We start from the raw sequence: 23201 nt of genomic DNA, 5'->3' as shown, positions 1-23201 counted from the left end.
CAAGGTTGGAAGAGGCCTTTAAAATCAAATCCAGAACCCAGAACTACCACTGTAATGCCTAAACACTAAACCAGTGCCAGGTCCAGACACCTCTTAAACACCTCTAAGATTGAACAAAGAGGACAATGAAAGAAAATTACATGCTTTTCTGAAAGTTCAACTAGTGGCTGTAAAAATTTCTATTGAGCTGGTGAGAGACAGGACATAACCTCTTGGTACAAAAGACAGATCTAGGAAAGAGATAGTCTGTAAAAGCTTGCAGGAAAAAAAAAGACACTTGCTAAGACCAAAGAAAACAATGTTCTGAGAGTTAGGATGAAAGATGAAAGCACAGAGAAGTGGTTTGGATGGATAGGGAGGACCATATAATAGAGATCTGATGTAGAGAGAATCTTAAAGACTTAGAAATGGACTTTAATAGGTGATTCATGTGATAATTTTAGCTGAAGCTATGTCTGCTTTGAAAAAAGAGATCATACCAGTTTTTTACAGGCTAAAATCCCAGTAGAAAAATCTGTTAATAATCTGTCTTTCATTTCTGAATTTAAAAACTGAATATTATTTGACTGTTTCAAAATTGCACTGCTAAGTGAGACTAAGCATGGAATTAGTGATTAGCATCACCTGATGTGATGGAATAACTAAAACCCAGCAAGTATCTTTGAAAGAAATTTTGCCCGATACAGGTTCACTGACACAAGAAATGGCAGTGAGGAATGTAGAGAGCAATGGATATCAGTGTCATGCATGCATTAATGCACCAAAATTGTCCCATTTTCACCTTTTGCAGCTTATGCAAGTATTAAACTGGTATTTGAAATGGGTTGTTAAATTTGTATTTTTTACCACTGTGGTTATCTTCTGCTTCGGCTTCTTTGTCTGCAGTTTACTCCTCTGTATTCTCAATCCTACCATTCACTCATCCAAACTACCCAGACTGTACTTCCATGCTTAACCCCATTAGTCTCCTCTGTCCTAAGATCTCTTGATAGATTTTTTCCCACAAACATCTTCTTGGCCTCGCCTGCTTCATTTGCTCAAAGATTACCCTCCATTGCCTCAAGCTCTTCTAACACCTTTTTGTTTCTTGCTATCACCATGCCAGTGTGGCTCCTTACTCACATGCACCCCCATGTATTCGCTTACTCTCTTTCTGTTGTTGGTGACTTTTACAAATATTTCAAAGCTAATTCCTGAAACCTTGGCATGCATTTTTAATTAGTGTAGGAAACAACACAGTGACTCACTATCTTACTGCAAAACTTTAAATGTCTTTATTTGAGAATATATAGAGGGTTCCTAAGGTACTAAAAATGTAAGAGCTGGGGTGGTTAACTGTCTTAGGAAATAATAATTAGATTGCATTTTGAAATGTCATAAAATGCATGTTGTCCTAGGATGTAGATTTGTGTGTTTTAGTTATGTTCACAATTTTGAACAATCAAAATGCAAAAAGAGAACACAAATAATGTGATGGGTTGTTTCACAAGTGTTTTCATGGTAACTAATGGAAATCTGTGCTATTTAATGAGCTACTTAAATTTTCTGATTTTTTTTCGTTTGATCTTTATAGCTATCTCCAAAAGGATGCTTCTGAGTACAGAAAACAGTATGCAACAGTGCTAAGGTCCTGATGACAATACACCAAGGACAAGAATGGAAGTCAATTTATTCAGCAATTCTACTGTTGTAAACAGTTCATCCATCAACCATAAGCAGTTAGAAGGGCATAGCCTCTGGGAAGTCATTACTATTGCCACTGTAACTGCAATTGTAAGCTTAATAACCATAGTGGGAAATATCCTTGTAATGATATCCTTTAAGGTTAACAGTCAGCTCAAAACTGTCAACAATTATTATTTGCTCAGCCTTGCCTGTGCAGATCTTATCATTGGGATATTTTCTATGAACCTGTATACATCCTATATACTCATAGGCCATTGGACTCTTGGAAGCCTCGCTTGTGACCTGTGGCTAGCACTGGACTATGTAGCTAGCAATGCCTCAGTAATGAACCTCCTAGTCATCAGTTTTGACAGATATTTTTCCATCACAAGGCCTTTAACTTACAGGGCCAAGCGCACACCCAAAAGAGCTGGTATCATGATTGGTATGGCTTGGCTGATTTCCTTCATGTTGTGGGCACCTGTAATCTTGTGCTGGCAGTATTTTGTGGGTGAACGAACAGTACCACCTGAAGAGTGCCAGATACAGTTTCTATATGAGCCCATCATTACCTTTGGTACTGCAATTGCTGCTTTTTACATTCCTGTGTCTGTGATGACCATTCTGTACTGCCGCATTTATAAAGAGACCGAGAAACGCACCAAGGACCTCGCTGAACTGCAGGGCTCAGAGTCTGTGGCAGAGTATGAGACAATAAAGCCTCAGAAAACTCTCCTGAAGTCTTGCTTCAGTTGCAAGCAACAAAACTTAGTCAAAAGAGAGAGGTGCCAGGCCTCTTGGTCTTCATCTAGCCGAAGTACGTCAGCTACAGCGAAGGCCTCCCAGGCAGCGAGTACTTGTATGGACTGGGCTAAGGCTGACCAGTTAACCACTTGCAGCAGCTACGCATCATCGGAAGAGGAGGATAAACTTGCTGCTGACTCAGTTTTCCAAGTAACTTACAAAAGTCCATCTAAAAGTAAGGCAGAAGAGTATAATGAGACTACAGACGTTGTTGTCAAAGACCAGCCTGAAGAAAGTGATTTTGAGAACCAGAAATACTTTTTGTCACCTACCAAAGAACACGTACAAAAAAGTAAAAAATGTGTGGCCTATAAATTCCGTTTGGTGGTTAAGGCTGATGGCACCCAGGAAGCCAACAGTGGTTGCCGGAAAGTAAAAATAACTCCTTGTTCTGCTGCTCTGTCAAAGGACCCTTCCATCAAAAGCATGGATCCAAATATAAATAACCAAATCACCAAAAGGAAACGGATGGTTCTTATAAAGGAGCGCAAAGCAGCACAGACTTTAAGCGCCATTCTTTTGGCATTTATAATCACATGGACTCCCTATAATATCATGGTTTTGATCTCCACATTTTGCTCAGACTGCATTCCCCTGACACTGTGGCACCTTGGATACTGGCTGTGCTATGTGAACAGCACTGTTAACCCCATTTGTTATGCCCTCTGTAATAAAACTTTCAGGAAGACTTTTAAGATGCTTCTTTTCTGCCAGTGGAAAAAGAAAAAAGTGGAAGAGAAACTATACTGGCAGGGCAATACCAGACTACCATAATCATTCTTGTATAAGAAATAAGGAGAAATACAGATATTGATGTAACCTAGCAAATTCTGTATTTTCAAAGCCATTGCTGTTGTGTCTAGTGGTTAAAAAAATCTGCTGAAAAGTTAAATTCTGCATGAAAGTAGTTTGCTTGGGATAAAAATGTCACTGGCTGCTATGAGCAACATAGATTGTTTTTTACTATGCAGTAGAATTGCATTACAATTATTGTGTTTGGTGTCTTGTGTCCTTTCTTTCAGCCTGAGAAAGATGGAGTAAACTATAAACTACTAGAAATTAGACTGGGATGATCATCCAGTCGTCAGGTTAGGTCATTCAGTCTGTCTGCCTGTAGAGCAGAACTGTTTCTTTCTATAGTTCTTTGCTAGTGTATTGTTTATTTAGTTTTCAGTGTTCCAGGCAATGCAGCCTGTGCTACCTCTGTTTTGAGGCTTTACCATCAGCCGTCGAGATGAAACAAGGACTATCTAAAGGGTAAATGCTGTCAATCCCCAATACTAAATGGTTATGGAGATTCATAATACTCCAAATGAACACATGCATTATATGAGAAGGTAATGCTGAGAAAATTTCCACTTTAAGGATGACTCTTGTGGAGACTTAGGAAGGCTCATAGTGGAAGGGCTTATAGTGGAAGAAATAGATAATGTATTTTGTAGATGAAGAAGCCAGTCCCAATATCAGTTCCATCAAGCAAGTTACTGTCATTTGTAAAAATGGTGATAGCTCCAGTTCCCGGTACCTGTGAAGGAAATTTTAAAATTTTATTCAACAGTGACAATGGTACAAATCAGAAGTGACTGTAAAGCATAATGGACACGGTCTATCTACAACACAGGGAAAGTCTTTTTTGCAATCTCCTTTGTTGTGCTACACCTTGATCCAAAAGTTTCCATAATGTTTACCTATATATAAACAGTGAGAGAACTGATATCTTTTTAAGAGGAAAGATTTTTTAAGCAAATTTTTAATGTTTCTGTAAAACTATTCAAAACATTTTGAATTCTTTGTCATTAGATAGCTTTCCAAGTACTAGTCAACATCGGGTGCTTGGAAACATGTTATCTTCAGGCACCCTCTTTTGGTCCAGCAAAACCACATCTGCTACAGATGTGGCTGAAGTCAACACCCCTGGTGGCTGTGGCTTCTGGGACTGGGTTGTACTGGCCTAGTTATGAGCTGAGGCTGACCACTGGCTGAGATTTGAGAAGGCTCTTGGTGCCAGAGCTGACCTGCCTGAGCCTTCCTAATGCCTGTGTTGTACTGGCAGGAGCCCTGCGGCGCTGACCGAGGGAGTGGGTAAGCAAGGGGCTGCCTTCAGCAGAAGGCCTTTGGAATGGAGATGGTGACCTCCTTGTGGTGGGAACAAACAAGAAGCTTCAGAAAAGGTCCAGAGAAAACAAATTTAATGGCAACAGGAGTCACGAGGTGTGAAAGTCCTAAAGAAAAAAGAATGAGAAAGATCTTCATGTACACAAAGTTCAAATTCAGTTCTAGCTTTTCTATCATAATTCTGAGCGAGATACTTTGGAATATTAGTTTTAGATACTCTTCATATTATATCTGCTGTACACTTTAGTGGGACATTGCAGTGGTGACATTACCCAGTTGCACATTTCAGGGATTGTTTAAGTCATCGTGAATGTGCAATTGCTCTCCATGAAATTGTCTATAATGTATTAAATTATCATACCACCAGAATTTTCTCCTACAGTTAGATAAATCCTCCATGTCAACAATCACAGTACAAGTAATTAACATGTTTTTAGCCCCAGTGTCCACAGGGGAAGATTTTGTCAGTGAAAGATTAGCAGTGTACTAATGTAAAAATATGTTCTCTAAAGTCACATGATTGATTTTGTAATGCACCATACTGGGCCTACTATTTTTTGTGCATTAGCAAATGGTTACTTATGGAAGGAAAGTAGAGGTCTTTATAAAAACTCTTTCATCAGCTTTGCTCTTTCACTATCCAGAGCTTTTCCTGTGTACAGTAACTATGTACAAATTGGTTGTTAGAGTGGATTTATTTTATATTACATCAAACCAGTCATTCAGTAAATTATGTTTCAGCAAATGAATGTGTCTTTTTGGGGGCACAAGCTGTAATTAAAGGCAAAATTTATGAGGTAGTAACAGCTTCTGCTAGCTGCACTGTTATTGCTCAAATGAAGCATTGGCTCTTATTGAAATTAAATGGAGTATTTTATGTTGTTTTTGACATCTGTTGATCAAGAATGTTCTGTAAATGTGTATGGACTCTCTCCTCAGTAAATGTATTAGAATACACAGTGATGGATGCAACAATGTTGGTTCAATGTAATTGTGAAATATGTGCACAAATTATGCTGCTAACACCTAACCATGTGAGAGATTACATGGCCACACATGAGTACATTGTAAATATCAAGAACTATATAAAGAGGTGTGCATTACTTTATTGTTATGTAGGATGCTTATTCTTTAAAAAAATCGAAAGCACAAAAAGACAAATTCGGTCCTCATCAGAGTATCAGTTAGTACTTGATTGTATTTTGTACCTTTTAAAGTGTTGTGGGACTTATGGAGTGTAGGACAGACAATCTTGTTATCTTGTTATCTGTCCATTCAATTACATTTTTACTGATTGTGTAATTGATTATTATCATGGACTAATGAAATGCTTTTTGTAAAATTACATTTTGGTTTTACATAATTTCATACACATACATATATGTAGATATGTATGTATCATCAGTATAGATGCATAAATACACAGAGACCCAGCCCCTTCTATATTTTAAAGTATTGAATTTTCTCACAAACTTTGTCTTGCCCTTTTATTATGATCTGGCATCCCTCTGTATTCCAGATCCCCATAATTTATCAACTAACATTCATTTTTTGCAAATATGATTTAGGTTTGTAGATAAATATTCGGAAGAGTTCCCAGAATTTTAAACATATGTAGAACACTTGGATACAGTTGTGCACTTTCTGTGACTACTTAGAGTGAAGAGCTTAGCAAAGGACATCTCGTGTAATGCTCCTGCAGCTGTTGGGTAGTCAGTGGCTTCTCTGTTTTGAAACACAGGCTAGCTAACCCTTACCTCTAGAAAATGATATGGTGTGTTTTCGCTTTACTACTTGGCTTTAACCCCATCAAGTCAGTAAGAGGCCATTCTGTTTCTTATGTGGTCTCCCCCAAATATCCATTGTTGCCTTTTGAACTACCTAAGAATTTTTCTTCCACATACATTTGACAGTTGAGTGTCATAAAACCTTGAGCTTTAATAAGCTTCTTGTTTATGATTTTATTAATAGCTACCCGTAAGTGTTAAAATATTTTAAAATTGATAACATCATATTGTTAAACAGGAGATGATAATCTATGACTACTAGTGGTTTCAGAAAGGGATGGTGTTACAATTGTTTTTCCCATCTTGGTGAATATATTTTGTTATGATTAAGGAACTTCAGTCTTTGTTACACTCACTAAAAGCACTGCCTTTTACTCGTGTTTTTGCCATTGGTTGCTAAATGTCAGTAGTTTCTTCATGTATCTGCTGATATACCAAAGTCAGTCCTCCTCAAATAAAACAAATATTTCAAATCCTTCAGAAGTTTTCTTGTCAGCAGGTCCTCCTCCAGACCCTGGTTGCTGATGGCTTCTATTTCAGTAGGCCTCTTAAGCTGGGGGATCTTTCACTGAATTCCTGGATTACAATGCCAAGATCAAAGCTGAAATATCTTTTAATCCTTAGGTGCAGCAGCAACCTAGATGTAGTGGAGGTCAGATAGCTGTTTTTAGTGTGTGTTGTCCATAAGATCTCCTTAAGTGTGCAATTCATCAGGTAGCTATAGGAGGAGGAGTAGAGAGAGGGTACAGTGGGGATTCCAGCTGTGCAGCGTGGCTGGATTCAGCTCTGTAGCCCCCCACTCTGACTGTGGCCTGATGCCTTCTGAAACACAAAAGACATGAGAGTGACTAAAGAATTGTTTGTTAGTTCTAGTAAGAGAAAATGAGGCCATGCAGCTAACATTGTTAATTTTTTGATACAGTGTATTGCATCAATAAATAAACGACATTAGTCAGCTAGCCCCTAAAACCACTTTGTCGTGTTTTTAAATCTATGGTTATACATAAAAGTAAGGTTATCTGAAGTCTGGGAAGTCAGAAACAAAAGCAAGCACTTTCTCATATGAAAATTGAATTATTTTAAAAGACAAATAATGAATAAATTCTGAGTTTATTAATGTGGTATTGTATGTTACATTTCCTGCAGCTGGCAATATAAGGAAAAATGCAAAGTAGTAGAGGTAAAGAAAACTATTTCCCTGCTATTGTTCGGAGATTCCATGGTTAAAGTGGAACATGCCTCCCATTCACAGGTGCTTGGAGCTGGAACCTTTTGCTCTAGACCCTGTCATACTTACCCATTTTGGAAGGATATTTATTTGACCAAGTAAATTTGTTTCAGCAGGTACTTCTGGGAAGACCCTCCTTCTTTCCCATACTGCAGGATGCAGAAAAATCAGGAAAGGCTAAGAGAGAGAGCATAGGAGAAATGTGACTGGCAAAAGAACTTAGGAGTGGGTAGAATAGAAACCCCCATGTTTCAGTCTGTGATTTCAATGATAAAGGCCAGATGCCTTCAGCATTGCTCTGGGTATCTGGTCTGGTGATGAAGGTTCATCAATGCAAGAAAAAAATATCTGTTCAGTTAAGATAGTCTTTTGCTAAGGAATTGTGAAGTAAAGTTTAGTCTACTTCTAAAGGTTCCATGCTGATGGATGTTCTAGAATAGTCTTATTTATTTTCTTCCTTAGTCTCTAACCCAGCTTCAATAGTCATTTCCATCCATACTTTGTTTAGAAGTTTGGAATATTGCTCAGTCCTTGAGTTTGATTAAATGTCTCAGGGTTTTTGCTGGTAGACTTCTTGTTATGAATTTTTATTACATTTTAAATTTAATTTTTGTACTGGAATTCAGTGCATAGGTTTGTAGGGCTCCAGTTAAAGTATTTTCTAGAGTCCCTCCAGAACTGGGCAGCTGGATTTGGTCTGCTGGTGCCCAAGTTATTAATACAGCTTATTTGCAGAGTCCTTACCTCCAAAATCCTACAGAACATGCTAAGAATATGCTGCAGAGCAGGTTATCCGCCTTTGATGATCAGTTGCCACCTGTGGACTCTCCCTTCCACGTTTCCAAATCATGGTTATTAAAAACATGTTTTTGGAAGGTATGTGAACATCTGGCTATATGGCCAGGAATTCTAACAAATGCTATGTGAGACTGGCAGCACTCAGGTGATTTTCTTGTATCCTCATCCCAACTTTGGAGGCATCCTTATAGAATTATGCAGAACCCACATTAAATTGACTCAATTATATAAACTCAAGTCAGATACTAACCATTTCTTCTATCACACTTCTGTCTTTGAACACCAATTCAGGGGGAAAAAATCAGATGCTGCAAAATTGGCATGTGTGCTATGTTGGCCTCACCCACATCACATAGCTGTATCTCTGAAAATGCTGCAGTGCATCAAGAAAACTAAAAATTGCTTTCTTGACTTTTCTGCTTCCAAAATAGTTTCTCATCTTAAGCAATCATGACAGCTTTGGTCCTCTCAAAACACAATGGAATTTATTTTCTGAAGCAATTATCATGAAAATGATAAATAATATCTTAAATTAAAAAGCATGAATTTGACAGCATCTGTTGGTGGACTTTCCTTAACTGAAATATCTAAAAAAACTACACCTGATAATCTAATTATTACTCTGACATTTTGTTAATGCAACAATAAAAACTCTTCAGTTGTCATTCAGTTATTCCAATGATATATAACTGTGTGAAGGAACTCATTGGTAAAAGAAAACAAGGTCTCAAAACAAGGTTATAAAAATTGAAATCCTTTTGTTTATTGTTTTAAAACAGAATAATTTATAATTAAATTTTATTTTATAATTAGACAAAAGGCACTGTTTAATTGATATCAAGGTTGAGTACTAAAACAATTCAAACTATTAAATTTGAAATAAAGACAACATTCTCTCCTCATAGTGGTATTAAAAAAAAAAACCAAAACTGAAGCACAGCATGGAACAGGGAGAAGTAACAGTCAAACAATAGTAAATAAAGTGGAGTAATCTTCAGAGTAAGAATGGAGGAATAAATAAACAATTGCAATATCAGTTTGATCTTTTTTAAAATGTATTAACTGAGTTTCTTGGGGGAAAAATTCAGAGGGGTTGTAAGCTTTGGATCAGTGACTTCAAATGGAAAATCTGACAATCCCATAAGTGCTGAGTGCTCTGAAATGAAGGCAGAAAAGAAAAGCCTGTACTGAATACTTCACTGTATATGGGATCATTAAAAAGTAGAGATAAAGGAAGAGTCAATGAAGGGGGAAAGAAGATATGGGAGATTAGGTTAATTCCAATTTTAAATATTAAAATTCACTTAAGTTAGAAAGAAAAGGCCTGTTGTAGCCCTATGATACACAATACTCTTCAGTATGCATTTTGTAAATGTAGGTATTTAATTGAAAATTTCCTCCCTGCACGATATGTGAAGATGTGCAATTACAGATGTGCAATCAATCATGAACATTAACACCAGAGCAAAACCTTCTGAAATGCATTTTTATTCATATATATGTTGTACAAGACATCATATCCTGGATTTCATACCAGATTTATCTTATGGCTAAAATAGTATAAAGTGAATTATTTAAATCTTCTGGTTATTCAAATCTTGTTGTAAAGGCCTCAATTTCTGACAGATTCTCACTTGTGTGGTTGGCAAATTACTGTGACATGTTCCAGTCCTGAACAATATGTCATCATAAATCCCTTACAGAGGCCCAATTTAAATTTCCAGTCAGGGCTACTTTGGGAAATTACTCAGTCAGTGAGTTCACTCTAGTCACTTGAAAAAGAGTCCATGTTCCTGTCAAATACACATGGCTTGTCTACAGTTCAACTTTCTGACAGGGGCAGGCCTTGGTAGGGGGTGACTGGTGGTGCTCGATGGGTTTGATCATCATCCATGCAAACTTGCAGGGGTGCTGCTTGCTGCAGTCTTTTTGCCAGTATATCACATTCCTGCGGTTTAGATTTGCCCCAGCACATGCGTCGTACCACCAGCCTCCCCCGGGAATGCCATTGAGTTCCAGCTTAGCACAATTCATAAAGTAGTTGTCGTTGTCTCTGTCCTTGGTGGTGAACTTCTGGTTGTCATGGAGATAAGCTTCCGTGTCCAGGGTCAGCGCATCAGTGGCGTTGCCTTTGTAAAGACCAACCCTGATTCGATAATGAGACTCTTCCCCCTCAATCAGGAATGGCTCATACTGTCCCCATTTGACTTCAGCATTTAGATTCACAAGTTTAATTCCAAGTATATATTGCACTGAGCCGCCAGTTAACTGATGCATGTATTCATTTCCTAACCAGTGGTTCTCATGAACCGAGCCAAATCCATATTTGTAGTCCTGCCAAGTCCTGTCAAAGTCAACAGTGCTGTTGGCTGTAATGTGCTGGATTACTGTCCAGCCACCATCCTGCATGTTACAAAAGACAACAATTGGTTCCTCTTTTGGTTGGATGATGTAAAGGCCATCTCTGGAATTTCCTTTGGAATGCTGTAAAATCTCAAAACAATCCCTTGGATAGTCTGAGTAAAAAAAAAAAAAAGCCACACAAGAAAAGTAAGTTCTGTTCAAACAGTAAATTTCAGAAATTGATTTCTGTCCTTTAGAGTGACTGAATGACTCTCTTCAGACTGGAAGCTGACTGACTTCATTGCAGCTGATGGCCATTTATTCAGCTAAAGGGGGAAGATTTCCAGGAGGAACATGCAGGAAATTTTCAGAAATTCAGAAAATGGTTTGTTACTCTGTCATACAACAGAAGTATGATTTTGTATTTATGACAGAAATATGATTGAAAAGCCAAAAACTATATGCAGATCATTCCTTTTCCACCAGTGTTCTTCCAGACTGAGTAGTCAGCAAGCTGCAATTCCCTGTGCCATCTGTAGGACAATTAAGTATAATAACTAGACCTAGTCTTTTCCTCAATGAACAAAGTAATTTCTCTTGAACCAATTTATACTTCAGGCACCTCTAACATCCTTGTGTTAATTCTGAAATGTATGCCATGTGTTCATTGATAAAGGGGAGATATTAAATCATATTTCCTGTCAATATAAAGCTTATAAACATCTGAGGATTTTCTTAGAATTAGTTCTTTTCATTCAAACTCCAGGCTAAATTTTATGGAATTGCAGGTAGAACTACAATTCTGTTCAGTGCTCAATACCAGTATCAGGAAGACAGGTGAAACTGCTTTTCCATTTTGTTGCTTATCCAGTAGACTCAGAGGGTAACAAAAGTAGCATATAAGGCTTGGGTTGATGCTCTCTATTGGGCTAAAATATTTGCTGGGGTTTTTTAAATGTAACATCTTTATAAGGTAACTTCTTGCTGTAGTATAATATCAAGCATCTCTGAGACTGTGAAAAAATGCTCTGAATTTTACAATTGGTTACAATTGATTCTGTAGTTTCTTAAGAGCCACAACAAAATTTATATAGATATACATTTACATATGTATGAACTTATAGAGAGAGAGTTCCTTTCGTAGAGAAGGATGGTATTCATTGTTCTGTTACTCAGAAATATGTTTATCAATTGAAATCATTCACTTCTCCATAGAGTTGAAAGGCATGTCCTTATATCATTAGACTGTGAAATATTTGTAATTTGTATTTAATAATAACTTGACAATTTTATTATCTCAGTGAGAAAAATTCAGTAAAAATTACATTTTCCTGGTAGACACAGCCTACCTGACTCCAAATGTGATGCCATGATATTATAGAAGGATTATTTAAGTAATATATATGGTGATGTCCAAGCCAGCAATACACACAGTGACCCTCACGGTTGCCCTTCTCAGTAGACCAGCTTCTATAGACAGGTTCAGGACTTTGTGGCAGGACATGTTCATATTGCAAATTATTCTTCCAGGGCTAGCTTTATTATATGTTGGCTGAAAATGTTACAGCAAAGCAATAAAGTAAAACACAGGACACTTCCAAATCACTCACTGTCATCATGAGTACCTTTTTCATTGGCGTTTCCCAGTCTCTCATAGTCCCTCTGGGGGAGGAGGTGGGCATTAGCCAGGACCACTGCCTCTCCGGTGCCCAGGGACACAGTGCACTGAGAGAGCAAGAGCAGCATGAATCCTGCTGAGCTCCTCAGTGGCATCTTCCTTCTGCGTCAGTCCTCCTGCAGCAATACAGAACTGTAACAGAGATTGGAGCTGAAAATGGCAATATTTGTGACTTATTTATGACTTCTAGTACGAAAGTGCAGAAGGAGAAAGGTTTTGGAATACCAATCTTCAATACAGTAAGCCTCTGTCAAAGTTGGCTTCTCCCATCTTTGAAGGACATCTCCTTTCCTGATGCCTCAGACCTCATTTCTGACAAATCAATCGTTTCTCTGACATAGACTGCTGTGCTGAGACACTCAGAACATCTCTCACCTGTCACCTTGTGCCATGTTAGGCAATAAAGCATAATGCTATTTTGAGTGTGCCAAAAAGCCATAAAGAGTAATGTAATGACAAAAGAAAAAGCACTACTTTTAATTATCAGAGGTGAATTTTTCTTATTCCCTGAATCTAGACTTTAGTGAAATAGAGACATGAGTGGTTGACGGGACAGAAAAAGTAACATTAGCTCTGCTGACTGTCAGTAGCTCAAACAGTACTCAGAGACATGGCTCTCCTAGTGCTGAAAAGGTTTCCATGCACTGGAGAACTCACTTAACATGGGCTATACTATTTTGTGAATTGCTATCTACAGCTTGAAATAACAGGTCACAGGTTTCAATTAGATTTTTTTTAAAAGTTCAGTAAACAAAGCAAAAGAACTTTTCTTTAGCCTCTTAAAAACCAACAAATATTCAATATTCAATATTCAATTGAGTTCAACAATATTCAATTCAGTTCAGTAAACTGAAACAGCTTTGATCCTCATTTTATCCACATTTTGGGGTACATTAATACTTCATTCAGTACATTCAGTAGAAGACTTAGGCTATTACTGGACTAAATCCTTGGGTCCTCACTTTGGCAAATCCCAGATTCTCATGTTTCCTATACTCTCAAAGGATATATTTACTTAGACTCAAACCAAACTCTTTTAATGCCTTTTTTTTTTTTTTTTTTTTTTTTTTTTTTTTCCTGAAGGGCTGGGCTCCCCACAGTGGATTTGCTGAAGGCAGAAAATAGATCCAGCAAGAAAGCTCTTTGGTCAGGGATTATTTCCTGCCAGTGTCAGCACAGAGTCTGCAGAGGCCAGTACCTTCTCCACAGTGGCTTATGTTGCAACAAAGCCACATTCCTTATAAATCTAATGACCTAGCAGCAGATTCAGCATAGAGTTTTCCAGAGTGAAAAAAATTCAGCACATTTTTAAAAAAATGTCCAAGATAAAACATTGTAATAAAGTTCAGGTTTGACAGTTAATTTTTGTGCCTACCATACACAATGCCAGCAAACCAGAATTTTCTATTCTGCCTAAAACTATTCAGTAATAACTATGATTTACTATTAAAATATAACTTGCCATTTTATGCAAAGTTGGTCACTTGATGTTGGGATCATAATAAACTGGAAAATTACCTTCCATGAAATTTCGCACAGTGCTTCCCTTTAAGCATTTAAATTCTGCTATACTTGTATTTTCTACTGTCATGTATCATTTTCCCTGAAAGCTTTGATTATTGTTGCTATTATGAAGTATTAAATTATAAATTACTTTAAATCAAACCCTAATCCACAAGCCCAAATTCTGATTTTCATGAAATTTGAAATTGTATCTGGAGTTATTTTTTTAACTGTTTTGGTTTTCTTTTAGTATTTTTGAATGAGTCAACCTTTTTTATTCACTTATATTTATGCATAAATGTTGAAAATTGATTTAAAGATAAATTTAATTCCAGAATAGGAATTTGTATTAAAAATTATTAAGAAAGCACACAAGGAACACAGCACTGGGCAGACACCTTACCTCTTTCAAGTGAAGACTGGAAAAGAACACGAATGGGCTCACCCTCTACAGTTGTACTTTGCCTGCTACTTAAGTCCAGGTGAATAAATCAGGTCCAATGTGCTATCTCAAATGCAGCAAAATTGCTTATTCCTTATTTCACACTCTGCTTAATCTACTGGACCTTGCTCTGACATATACTTGCAATAGAGTATGTATGAATTATAAAGTACAAAGTTCTTCCATAATGATTAAAATGACATAGTAATTAAATTAATTTCCTTTACTAACCAATAGTGATGAAGAACCATGAAGAAGTTTTAGTTCAGTAAATTATTTATGTTGCTTAAATAGACACAGGCAGATGCTAAAATTTACTATGCCATTTTGCATAGATGAATTAAGTCAAAGCTCTACTGAAATGTAGTCACATTTAAATTGCACAGAGATTACTTGATTTGTAAGTATTAGGAACAATCCAACTGTAAACCACAGTATTACTTCATGTTTTAATGTGCATGAATCAGAAGCAGTGTCTGAGAGTTCTAAAAATACAGCAAACAAAAGCAGAACAGGCTGGTCAACAGGTTTCTATTTTAGTTTATGTGGATTATCAAGAGTCAGTTAACATTAACTCAGATCAAAACTAAACTAATAATGAACTAAATAAATTAATTATTGCTATGCAACTATGTATCTGAAAGTTCTACTGTCTGTCTGCACAACCTTGAGGTAATGTTTAATCTACACTTACCCTTTCAAAGATTAGACAGCACTTAAGTTTTTGAGCTCCCTTATCCACCCTGCAACCTGCTTTGATCAGATTCTGTCCTTGAAACAAATCACAATTAAAATTGATGGAACATTTAAGACCTGCGCAAGCTCTACTTCAAAATTCATATCAAGTCATAATTTCTGTTCTTCAATAATTCATCTTCAGTGAGGATTTGTATTTCACGTACAATTAAATCAATATCCACAGCAAATGTCTTAGGAAATATTTGCTTGTAACATTTAAAACTCAGTGATCTTTCTCTTCCATTTTAAAGTACAAGCAACCTATTACATATGAGGATGTCCACAGAGAGTCAAAACAGTATCTTCTCCATGACACTGATCAGTAGTGGAGCTACAGGGAAAAGTTTAAGAAAACTTATTCTCTGCTTTTTTTTAGCATTATGAAGCTCAGGGAATTTCTGATATTTGTGTTTTTGACAATATCTAATTTATGGCTGGTATCAAGTATTACAAGCCTTGTCTAAGGCATGAAAATACTATATGATAACTTATGAAATATAAAATTACTTTGAACATATACAGATCTTTCTGAAATAGTATGCTAAGAAAAGGTGGGGGAAGGTACCTTTCCATTCTGTCCATATAGATACACTCTGAAAAGCACCATTGACCCTAGTGGTCTCTCATCACCCTAATATAAATTGGGGTGCAACTTTGATGCCTTTAATTCCCATATATTTCATCACTGTTTATCTCCTATCCCATCTTTCCATTTTTCTTTACTTTCTTGCTGTTTGCTTCTTTGTTGATTTCCAAACTTTCATCTGAGCTGGCAGAGCAGAAGTGAAGTGGGAAGTGTTTAATTAGAAAAGAGAAGGGCACCAGCATTCATTCACTCATGCTCAGAAAGGAATCTATTTTTGAAGATGCAAACTTTGAAAAACAATTAAAATCTTTGCATCTCTCTCTCTGCTCTTGATTCTGAGAATAATTTTTTAGAAAGTAAATCATGATCTTAAGGTCAGAGTACTTTACATATGTATGGTTTGGTAATATACAGATTTCAAAATAAAATATTGCTACAATGACTTGTTTTACCCATGTTAATTAAGATACTTCGTTTCCTAGCCCAGTGACCACATATGCCTACTCTACAGTATGCTGAAGTTTTAATTATTCTTCTGATTCTGCTGAGCTTTAACTGACAAACATTCATTTGAATTTTTCCAATTTAAGCTCTCCTGTGTATAAATATTCTTTACGCATTCTTCATATCCATATGGCACATGGATCCAGCCTGTTCAAATCCCTCTGCAGAACCTTCCTGCCCTCCAGCAGATCAACACTTCCACCCAGCTTGTTGTGTGCAAACTGACTGAGGGTGCATTTGATGCCCTTATCCAAATCATTGATAAAGACATTAAACAGGACTGGCTCCAAACCTGAGCCCTGGGGAGCAGTCCAGGTGACCGGTCGCCCCCATGCTCTGGGCCATGTATTGGGCCACTTTCTTACTCGGAGATAAGTGCACCCGTCCAAGCCATAGGAATCCAGTCTCTCCAGGAGAATGCTGTGGGAAACAACATCAAAGGCTTGACTAAGGTCCAGGTAGAAAACATCCACAGTCTTTCCCTAATCCATTTGAGTGGGACACCTTGTCATGGGAGACCCAATTGGTCACAGTTTTTCACAAACCCATGCTGTGTGGGCCTGATACCCTGGTTGTCCTGAGTGCCATCAGGATGTTCTGCTCCATAAGCTTCCCCAGCACCAAGGTCAGGATGACAGGCCTGCCGTTCCTAGATCCTCCTTCCAGTCCTGTAGTCAGGTGTTGCATTTCCCCTATCCTTCCTGGTTAGCCAGGACTGCTGGTAAATGGAGGAAAATGACTCTGAGCAGTTCCACCAGCTCCCACCTGACCCCATAGACCTGAGTGTGAATAAGTGGCAGAGCAGGCCACTGAGCAATTCCCCTTGGATTGTAGTGACTTCATTCTGCTCCTCATTCCTGTCTTCCAATTCACAGGGATGAGTGGCTTGAGAATGACTGGTCTTGCTGTTAATCACTTTAAGTGTTAAGCACCTCATGTTTTCCTTGTCCTTAGTCACTGTTTACCTCTGCATCCAATAAAGAATGGAGATTATCCTTAGCCGTCCTTTTGCTGGTTATGCATTTAGAGAAACATTTCTATTGTCTTTTAGGGCAGTAGTCAGATTAAATCTTGGTTGTGTTTTGACCCTTCTAATTGCATTCCCCATAAGCACACATTATCTTTGTAGTTCTGAGCTTCCTGCGCTTTCTTCCAAAGGTCATAAAATCTTTTCTGAGTTCCTGTCCAAGTTCTCTGTTCAGCTAGGCCACTCTTCCTCACCACATTTGGCACATGGCACAGCTTGGTTTTGCACCTAAGATTTCACTCTTGGAGAATGTTCTGCCTTTCTGTACTTCTTTGCACTTCAGGATGGGGGCCAAGCTCTCTGGAAGCCCAAGACAGTTCTGCTGACCCCCCTCCTTCCTTTCCAATAATTTAAAAATCCATCATTTCATGATCGTTGTGCCCAAGACGGAATCTGTCATTATGGGAAAGGCTTTGGCACAGGCTGGCAACTTTCACACCCAGGACCTTCAAAAGGCTTGCCATAGGTGATTTATATCCATACAGCTGTACGGTTGCCAGAAGCAGGCAAAATTACATGCTAGAAAGTTGTTCAGTATACTGAGGAATACAAGAGACAAAGTTCTAACATGACAAAACACATAAATACATAACAAAGTATGTTAGTATCTTTCCTGAAAGAAGTTTCATAGGCACACAGCACAAGTGATTGCTTTGGGAAAACAAATTAACAAACAAACAAAGCCCCACCAAACAACAAAATCAGGCCATAGAAATACTTCTGCAGCCTTGAGTGATTTTGAATTGCTTTGCAGCCTTGGCTAAATGCACTTTGGTGTCTTTGTATAGGATCAGTAAGAAAAAAAATGTTCATAACAGCTTTCGCTTGTTCTTGAACTTACGAGCTGGCATTGGTGTATGAAGTGTGTGTTTTGTCTGACAATGCAGAAAGCAGTTATTAACTGCTGAAACACATTGCACATAAGGCTATTTTCAATACAAATTTTAAATCTCTTTTTACATATTCAGTATTTGTGAGATGAACCATTATTTGGGGATTGAACCAAAGTATATTTTCTGACTGAATATAAAACAGAACAAATGCTACACTCTTAGAAACATTTGACTTTTCAAATATTCAGCAAACTTATTGAGATTTCTTACAAAAATATTTTAAGAACTCAAGTAAATACTAAAAACATATTCTTCGTATCTTCCTGCTGAACCCAAGACTAAATTCCAAGGGTGTAGAAACTTAACAGAATTAAAGAGGGTTATCTTTCAACAAAAACACTGATCTAACTTAAAAAATACAAGCAAAACCATCAACAAGGAAGACACTGGAAAATAACTGTTTGATTAGGTGACAGTTAGGACTGGTGGTAATGAAAAACATAAATTACTCAGGTTGCTTTGAAAAACAGTTTGATAGGAAACATCCAGTAACTGATTTTTTTTTTTATTCTAAAGGTGGTAACAATTGCCAGATATGAACACTGCAGGTGAAAACTGTTGGAGATAACTTGCATGCAATGCCAGTTAGGTGACACCTGTCTTAAGATAGTAGAATTTGTGATTCTGAGGAAAAGTATGTGCAGCATTGTGAGGACAATAGATATTAAAAAATAAAAGGCAGACTAATAAACTTAGGCAACCATCTTCTCTCTTGCTAAGAGTCTGAAAGAGACAGGCTCTTTGAGCAGGCTGGCAGTTAATGAAACGTATTATAGTGAAGATGAAATGACAAATTATTTCTCATGAAGAAAGACAGGAACCATAGTAAGACCGCAAAAGATCTGGCTAAAAAGTTATTTTAAAATCTGAAAGTCAGAATGAAGTTGTGTAAGCAAGGGGAGTCAAAGGACAAATCCTAAGAGTACTGTATAGGGATAACACAATAACTGATCATGATAAAATTAAAGGCTAAGATTAAAAAGTTTACCACTATCAAGGGACATAAAAATGCAACAAATATTCTGTAAATAGATTGGATGTAAAAAGAAGTTAAACCCAAAACCCCATTATTTTATGAGGGAGAGAGAAGGGCAAATGGCACAGATTTTTTTGTTGCACTTCATAAGCAGTGATCAGATACTTAATAAAATTAATTTTAATGAAGGAGTAGGACTGAAGGCCAGATTATGTGAAAAACATCTCCAAAAATCTGAAGTAGTTAAGTATTTTCAAAGTCACGAGGACAGATAAAATTGTGTATGTACCTTACGATCTAACAAAAGTCCTCTCTGAAACATTTACATTTTAGAAGTAATAGAGGTCCCAGAGGATTTCATTGGGCCTATCTTTTAAAAAGGGGGGAAAGCTAAGCAAAATAAAGAAGAGTAAGATATCTTACAAAACACAGAAAATAAGAGAACAAAAAAAAACCAAAACCCAAAAAACAGGGGATGATAAGGTGATGAAAAGCAGCCAGCAAAAACTGGTGAAAAAAGAAATCAAACCAAGTTTGTTCTTCCTTGCTACATGGATCCCTCTTTTTCTGACCTTTGGTCCTTTCACTAAACAGTTCATAGAAAGTTCTAGATAATCCCATAATAATTTTTAAACAGTTGCATAGTGCCCTTTCCCCTGCATCCCATTGCAAATCCCCTGTAGGCAGTACATCACTGTGCCAGGAGCTCTGGAACTTTTTATTTGGGTTTCACACCAGGTACAATGGTCTAATAATTTTCCTTTGATAACCTTAGGAGCAGAGAAGTCTGTCCCTTCCATTTTCAGTGATTATGCTGACTAGGGCTCCTCTGCATGTCACTATTCACCCAAATCTCACCAGGCTTTTAGCATGATTAATCCCATAGTCTAACAACAACACAGTCCAGTGGCCACAACCTGTGACTTGGAGATTCAACCTAGACACTTGGGAAAGCTTGTTCACCAGGAGCAGGGAACAGGGGAAAAGGTTTCCCAGACAGGTTGTGGTACCTCTGTACTTGGAGATTTTTAATACTGGCTAGACACAATATGACTGAACTGATGTTGGTGATAATCCCGCTCCAAGTGAGGTTGACAAGAGACCGCCAAAACAACCAACACTTCATCAACTGTCTGGACTTCAGAGAAAATAAACTTTAAAAGTATTTAGCATTTCAGATCTGATCCAGATTTGGCATATTGCAAAGTATGAATCAAACTCAGAGTCATATTTTAAACACTACCTATCTAGGTAGCAGTCAGCTTTCAGGATAATTTCTACTACAAAACCACATCTACTAAAATCGGTAAGTTGAAAATATTTTCCATCTGAACACACCAGTTTTGCCTCAAGTACTTGAACAAATAGAAAAAATTATTTGGGAAGTACCTGTACAAATATTTGAGGCAAGAATTTCAGAGTATTATCAGTCCAAATATATTGAAAAAGCAATGTGATGATCTTAATTTTAAATCAATTAGCTATATGATTTAGTTTTAAACATTATAGCTTAACCTTGTAATATAGGATTCTAAAAATTATTTTCTCAACTGGGACAAGAAGCAGGTGGAAGCATTGCCATGGCAACCATCTCATTTCTAAAGAGAAATTCTGTGACTTCTGTTGCTCTTTAGCAACCTCACAGCTCAGTAGCATTGCTTAAAAAAAACAAAACAAAACGGAGGGGGGCTTGAAAGAACCATGAAAAGAATGATTCACAACATAAGGTAGGCTTTAAGTAAACAAAGTACATTCTTAGTCTGATGGTGAGCCCAAGGAAAAGAACCAAACTGAAAAACCAAACCAAAACACATATATCCCACCTCTCTAACATGTTTCTTTGCAAATGACTGTAGACTCAATCTCTCCTGGAAATTATGTTTATCACAGATTTCACTGTCTCACACCAAGTATGTGACTTAGTTTCTTGATCCTACTGTTTGAGGAAAATTGATAGCAACATGAATAATACACAGGGGGTGGATAGGGTGGGAGCAAAAAAAAAAAATCTGTCAAAACAACACATTTTACTGCCCACAGCTCTCCCCAGGAGAGAGGTTGAGATCATATTATAAGAATTAGTCAGATTGCTCAATGACTACTGAAAGATTTTAAGGAACTATGGTGTAATGAACCTACAGTCCAAGAAGTTGTACAGACTAGAAAACCTGCAATACCACTTTAACAAGATAGTTCTTAAAACATACTATAGAATTTAGAAAATAAGGCAAGTTCATGCATAGATCACAATGTTATGGTTTAAATTCTTATTTACCTTTGCGTCAGTCTGGTTGGCTAAATGCCCTTTCCTGGATACTGGAGTATTGCTGAGACCAAAACCCCTTGCACTGGCTGGAGAAGGAATACTGAAGTTCCCTTCAAAAGGAACACGGTATAACAGAGCAAGATCTTCAGAAGTGTGCATGTATTTTTCCACAGCCGTGAATGGAACCTGGCTGCACTGGTAACTTTAGTCTATATTTTGTTCATAAAGGAGCTAACTGAAGCAAGTAAGCACTGCTAAAAATAGTAAGCACAGTAGAGCCTAATTCCTGGTTCAGGCTTCTGTTGATAAACCACATCATATTTTTATTGCAAAACATTTGCTTATTCAAATTCCTGACTTGGAATGTAAAGGAATTGTTAGGATGTAACAGCATGTAAAGATAAGCTATATGTATCAAGTATTAAAAATACATAAGGACAGAATGGACAATAAAACACCATTTTAAAAAATCCCCAAACAAATAAACAGTGCTTAAATCAAGTTAGAAATTTAAATATTTCTAGATGTAATCATGTTTTGCAAAGAAGCAAATTTAGAAAGTAGAAGTTTATTTAGTTAAAAAAAAAGCTATCAAATTTGAACAATGTTCAGGAAGATTACAAAGGCTAACAAGGGACTGCCAAGCTGTAAAGGCACTTAAGGAGCTTCAGAGGGCAACTGTATTCTGTCATATGAAGAAGACACAGAAAGAAGTACAATGTATGAACAATAGCATGCAGATTTTTTGTAATCAACAGATTTGACTGAGATGCAGAATTCTACAAATTTGTTTCTTTTTGATGTGATACTGATGAAGTGGGTTGAAAGCAGCAGGTGACTTTTGGTGTTAATGGGATTTAAAATTACTTTTTCATTAAGAGCTATCTAGATCCTTATTCAATCATCTTTTTTCCCAATGAAATTGCTGTAAACAGTGCGTTATGTTAAGCTCTTGTATTTGCAGTGAACTGTGTCAGATTCTATAAAATCTTTCTAATACTCTCCTTGGTGTATACTTTTTTTTTTGTGGAAAAAACAAAAAAAAACCAAAAAAACCCCAAAACAAACAAACAAACAAACAAACAAAAAAACCCCCAAAAAAACCAACTCTAACAATAAAATAAGTTTTAAACATATTACAAAGAAAGCACAGCAGTTTGATCAGATCTTTCCAGGACAAATGACCTCTCCACCACTACTCAGCTACCTGGTGATAGAAATAATTGGTTGCTACCAGTGAAACCCTTGAAAGGGCAAGTGATGTATACAATTATTTCTGCCAGCACCAGATCAGTAGAGCTTGCCACTGCAATTTCAACAAGGCTCTTGTAATCTTTGTAAAAACCAAGGGGAAAAAGAAGCGAAAAAATTCTGTGCAAAGACCATATGAATAGAATTAGCAGAAAAACAAACCAAAAGAAAAGAGGGAGTATTAACACTGCAATTCAAAACCAAAAATGAGAGGATTTCAGAAAAAGGCTTCTCTAGGAGTCTGTACTGCTTGTCCATAGATGCTCATGTCCATAGATGCTCATGTCTAATGTGGGGACCCTTACAAAGCTACAGGTAGGGGTATTATTTTTATGAAGTAAACATTTAATCACAAACCTGGTAATAACACCATAGTTCAATTCTCATCACTTTTGGTAAATATGATGATGGATGCTGTACTTACTCCACTACAAGCCTGTCTTTCAATAACTTTTAGTAACTGCTCCACCTCTCATCTGAGCTCCCCTTCTTTCTAAGAGAGAATGTTTAGCATGGGAAAAATACAGGCTCATTAGGAGGTTTGACCTCAGATTTCTTTGGACACTCTTTACTAATTCAGTTTATGCATTTCTCACC

The 23201-nt window shown here is 37.1% G+C and overlaps 2 protein-coding genes across 6 annotated transcripts in view; one reads left to right on the top strand and one right to left on the bottom strand.

Moving 5' to 3' along the window:
• Positions 1-6842, top strand: part of CHRM5 (cholinergic receptor muscarinic 5) — a 47125-nt gene extending 40283 nt beyond the window's left edge. For 3 of the 4 annotated variants that reach the window (XM_072930147.1, XM_030274533.4, XM_030274532.4), the window contains one exon: positions 1574-3258. In XM_072930147.1, the coding sequence (XP_072786248.1) occupies positions 1657-3243 (1587 nt within the window). In that variant the 5' untranslated portion in view covers positions 1574-1656 and the 3' untranslated portion in view covers positions 3244-3258. Of the gene's footprint in view, positions 1-1573 lie in introns of all 4 variants that reach the window. The other variant, XM_030274531.4, reaches the window with a different exon arrangement.
• Positions 6843-9135: 2293 nt separating this feature from the next.
• On the bottom strand, positions 9136-21385 carry LOC116808484 (fibrinogen-like protein 1-like protein). Of its 2 annotated transcripts, none has more exons than XM_032748813.3 (3): positions 21363-21385; positions 12366-12550; positions 9136-10913 (listed from the first exon to the last, which is right to left on the bottom strand). In XM_032748813.3, exons 2-3 carry the CDS (start codon positions 12511-12513, stop codon positions 10213-10215), a joined length of 849 nt encoding a protein of 282 aa, XP_032604704.3. In that variant the 5' UTR covers positions 12514-12550; positions 21363-21385; the 3' UTR covers positions 9136-10212. The 2 variants fall into 2 exon arrangements, with proteins under 2 accessions (XP_032604704.3, XP_041572612.2); XM_041716678.2 differs by lacking the exon at positions 21363-21385 and adding an exon at positions 14325-14474.
• Between the last annotated feature and the right edge of the window lie 1816 nt (positions 21386-23201).

Source organism: Taeniopygia guttata, chromosome 5, assembly GCF_048771995.1.
Source record: "Taeniopygia guttata chromosome 5, bTaeGut7.mat, whole genome shotgun sequence".
Lineage (NCBI taxonomy): Eukaryota > Metazoa > Chordata > Aves > Passeriformes > Estrildidae > Taeniopygia > Taeniopygia guttata.
This window is presented reverse-complemented; position numbering and strand designations above follow the sequence as displayed.

Bases quoted from the DNA above. Each gene is read 5' to 3' on its own strand.
- LOC116808484 (XM_032748813.3), bottom strand. From the start codon at position 12,513: ATGCCACTGAGGAGCTCAGCAGGATTCATGCTGCTCTTGCTCTCTCAG. The intron at 10,914-12,365 runs GTACTCATGATG...TTTTTTACTCAG, and splicing joins GGGAAACGCCAATGAAAAAG to ACTATCCAAGGGATTGTTTT.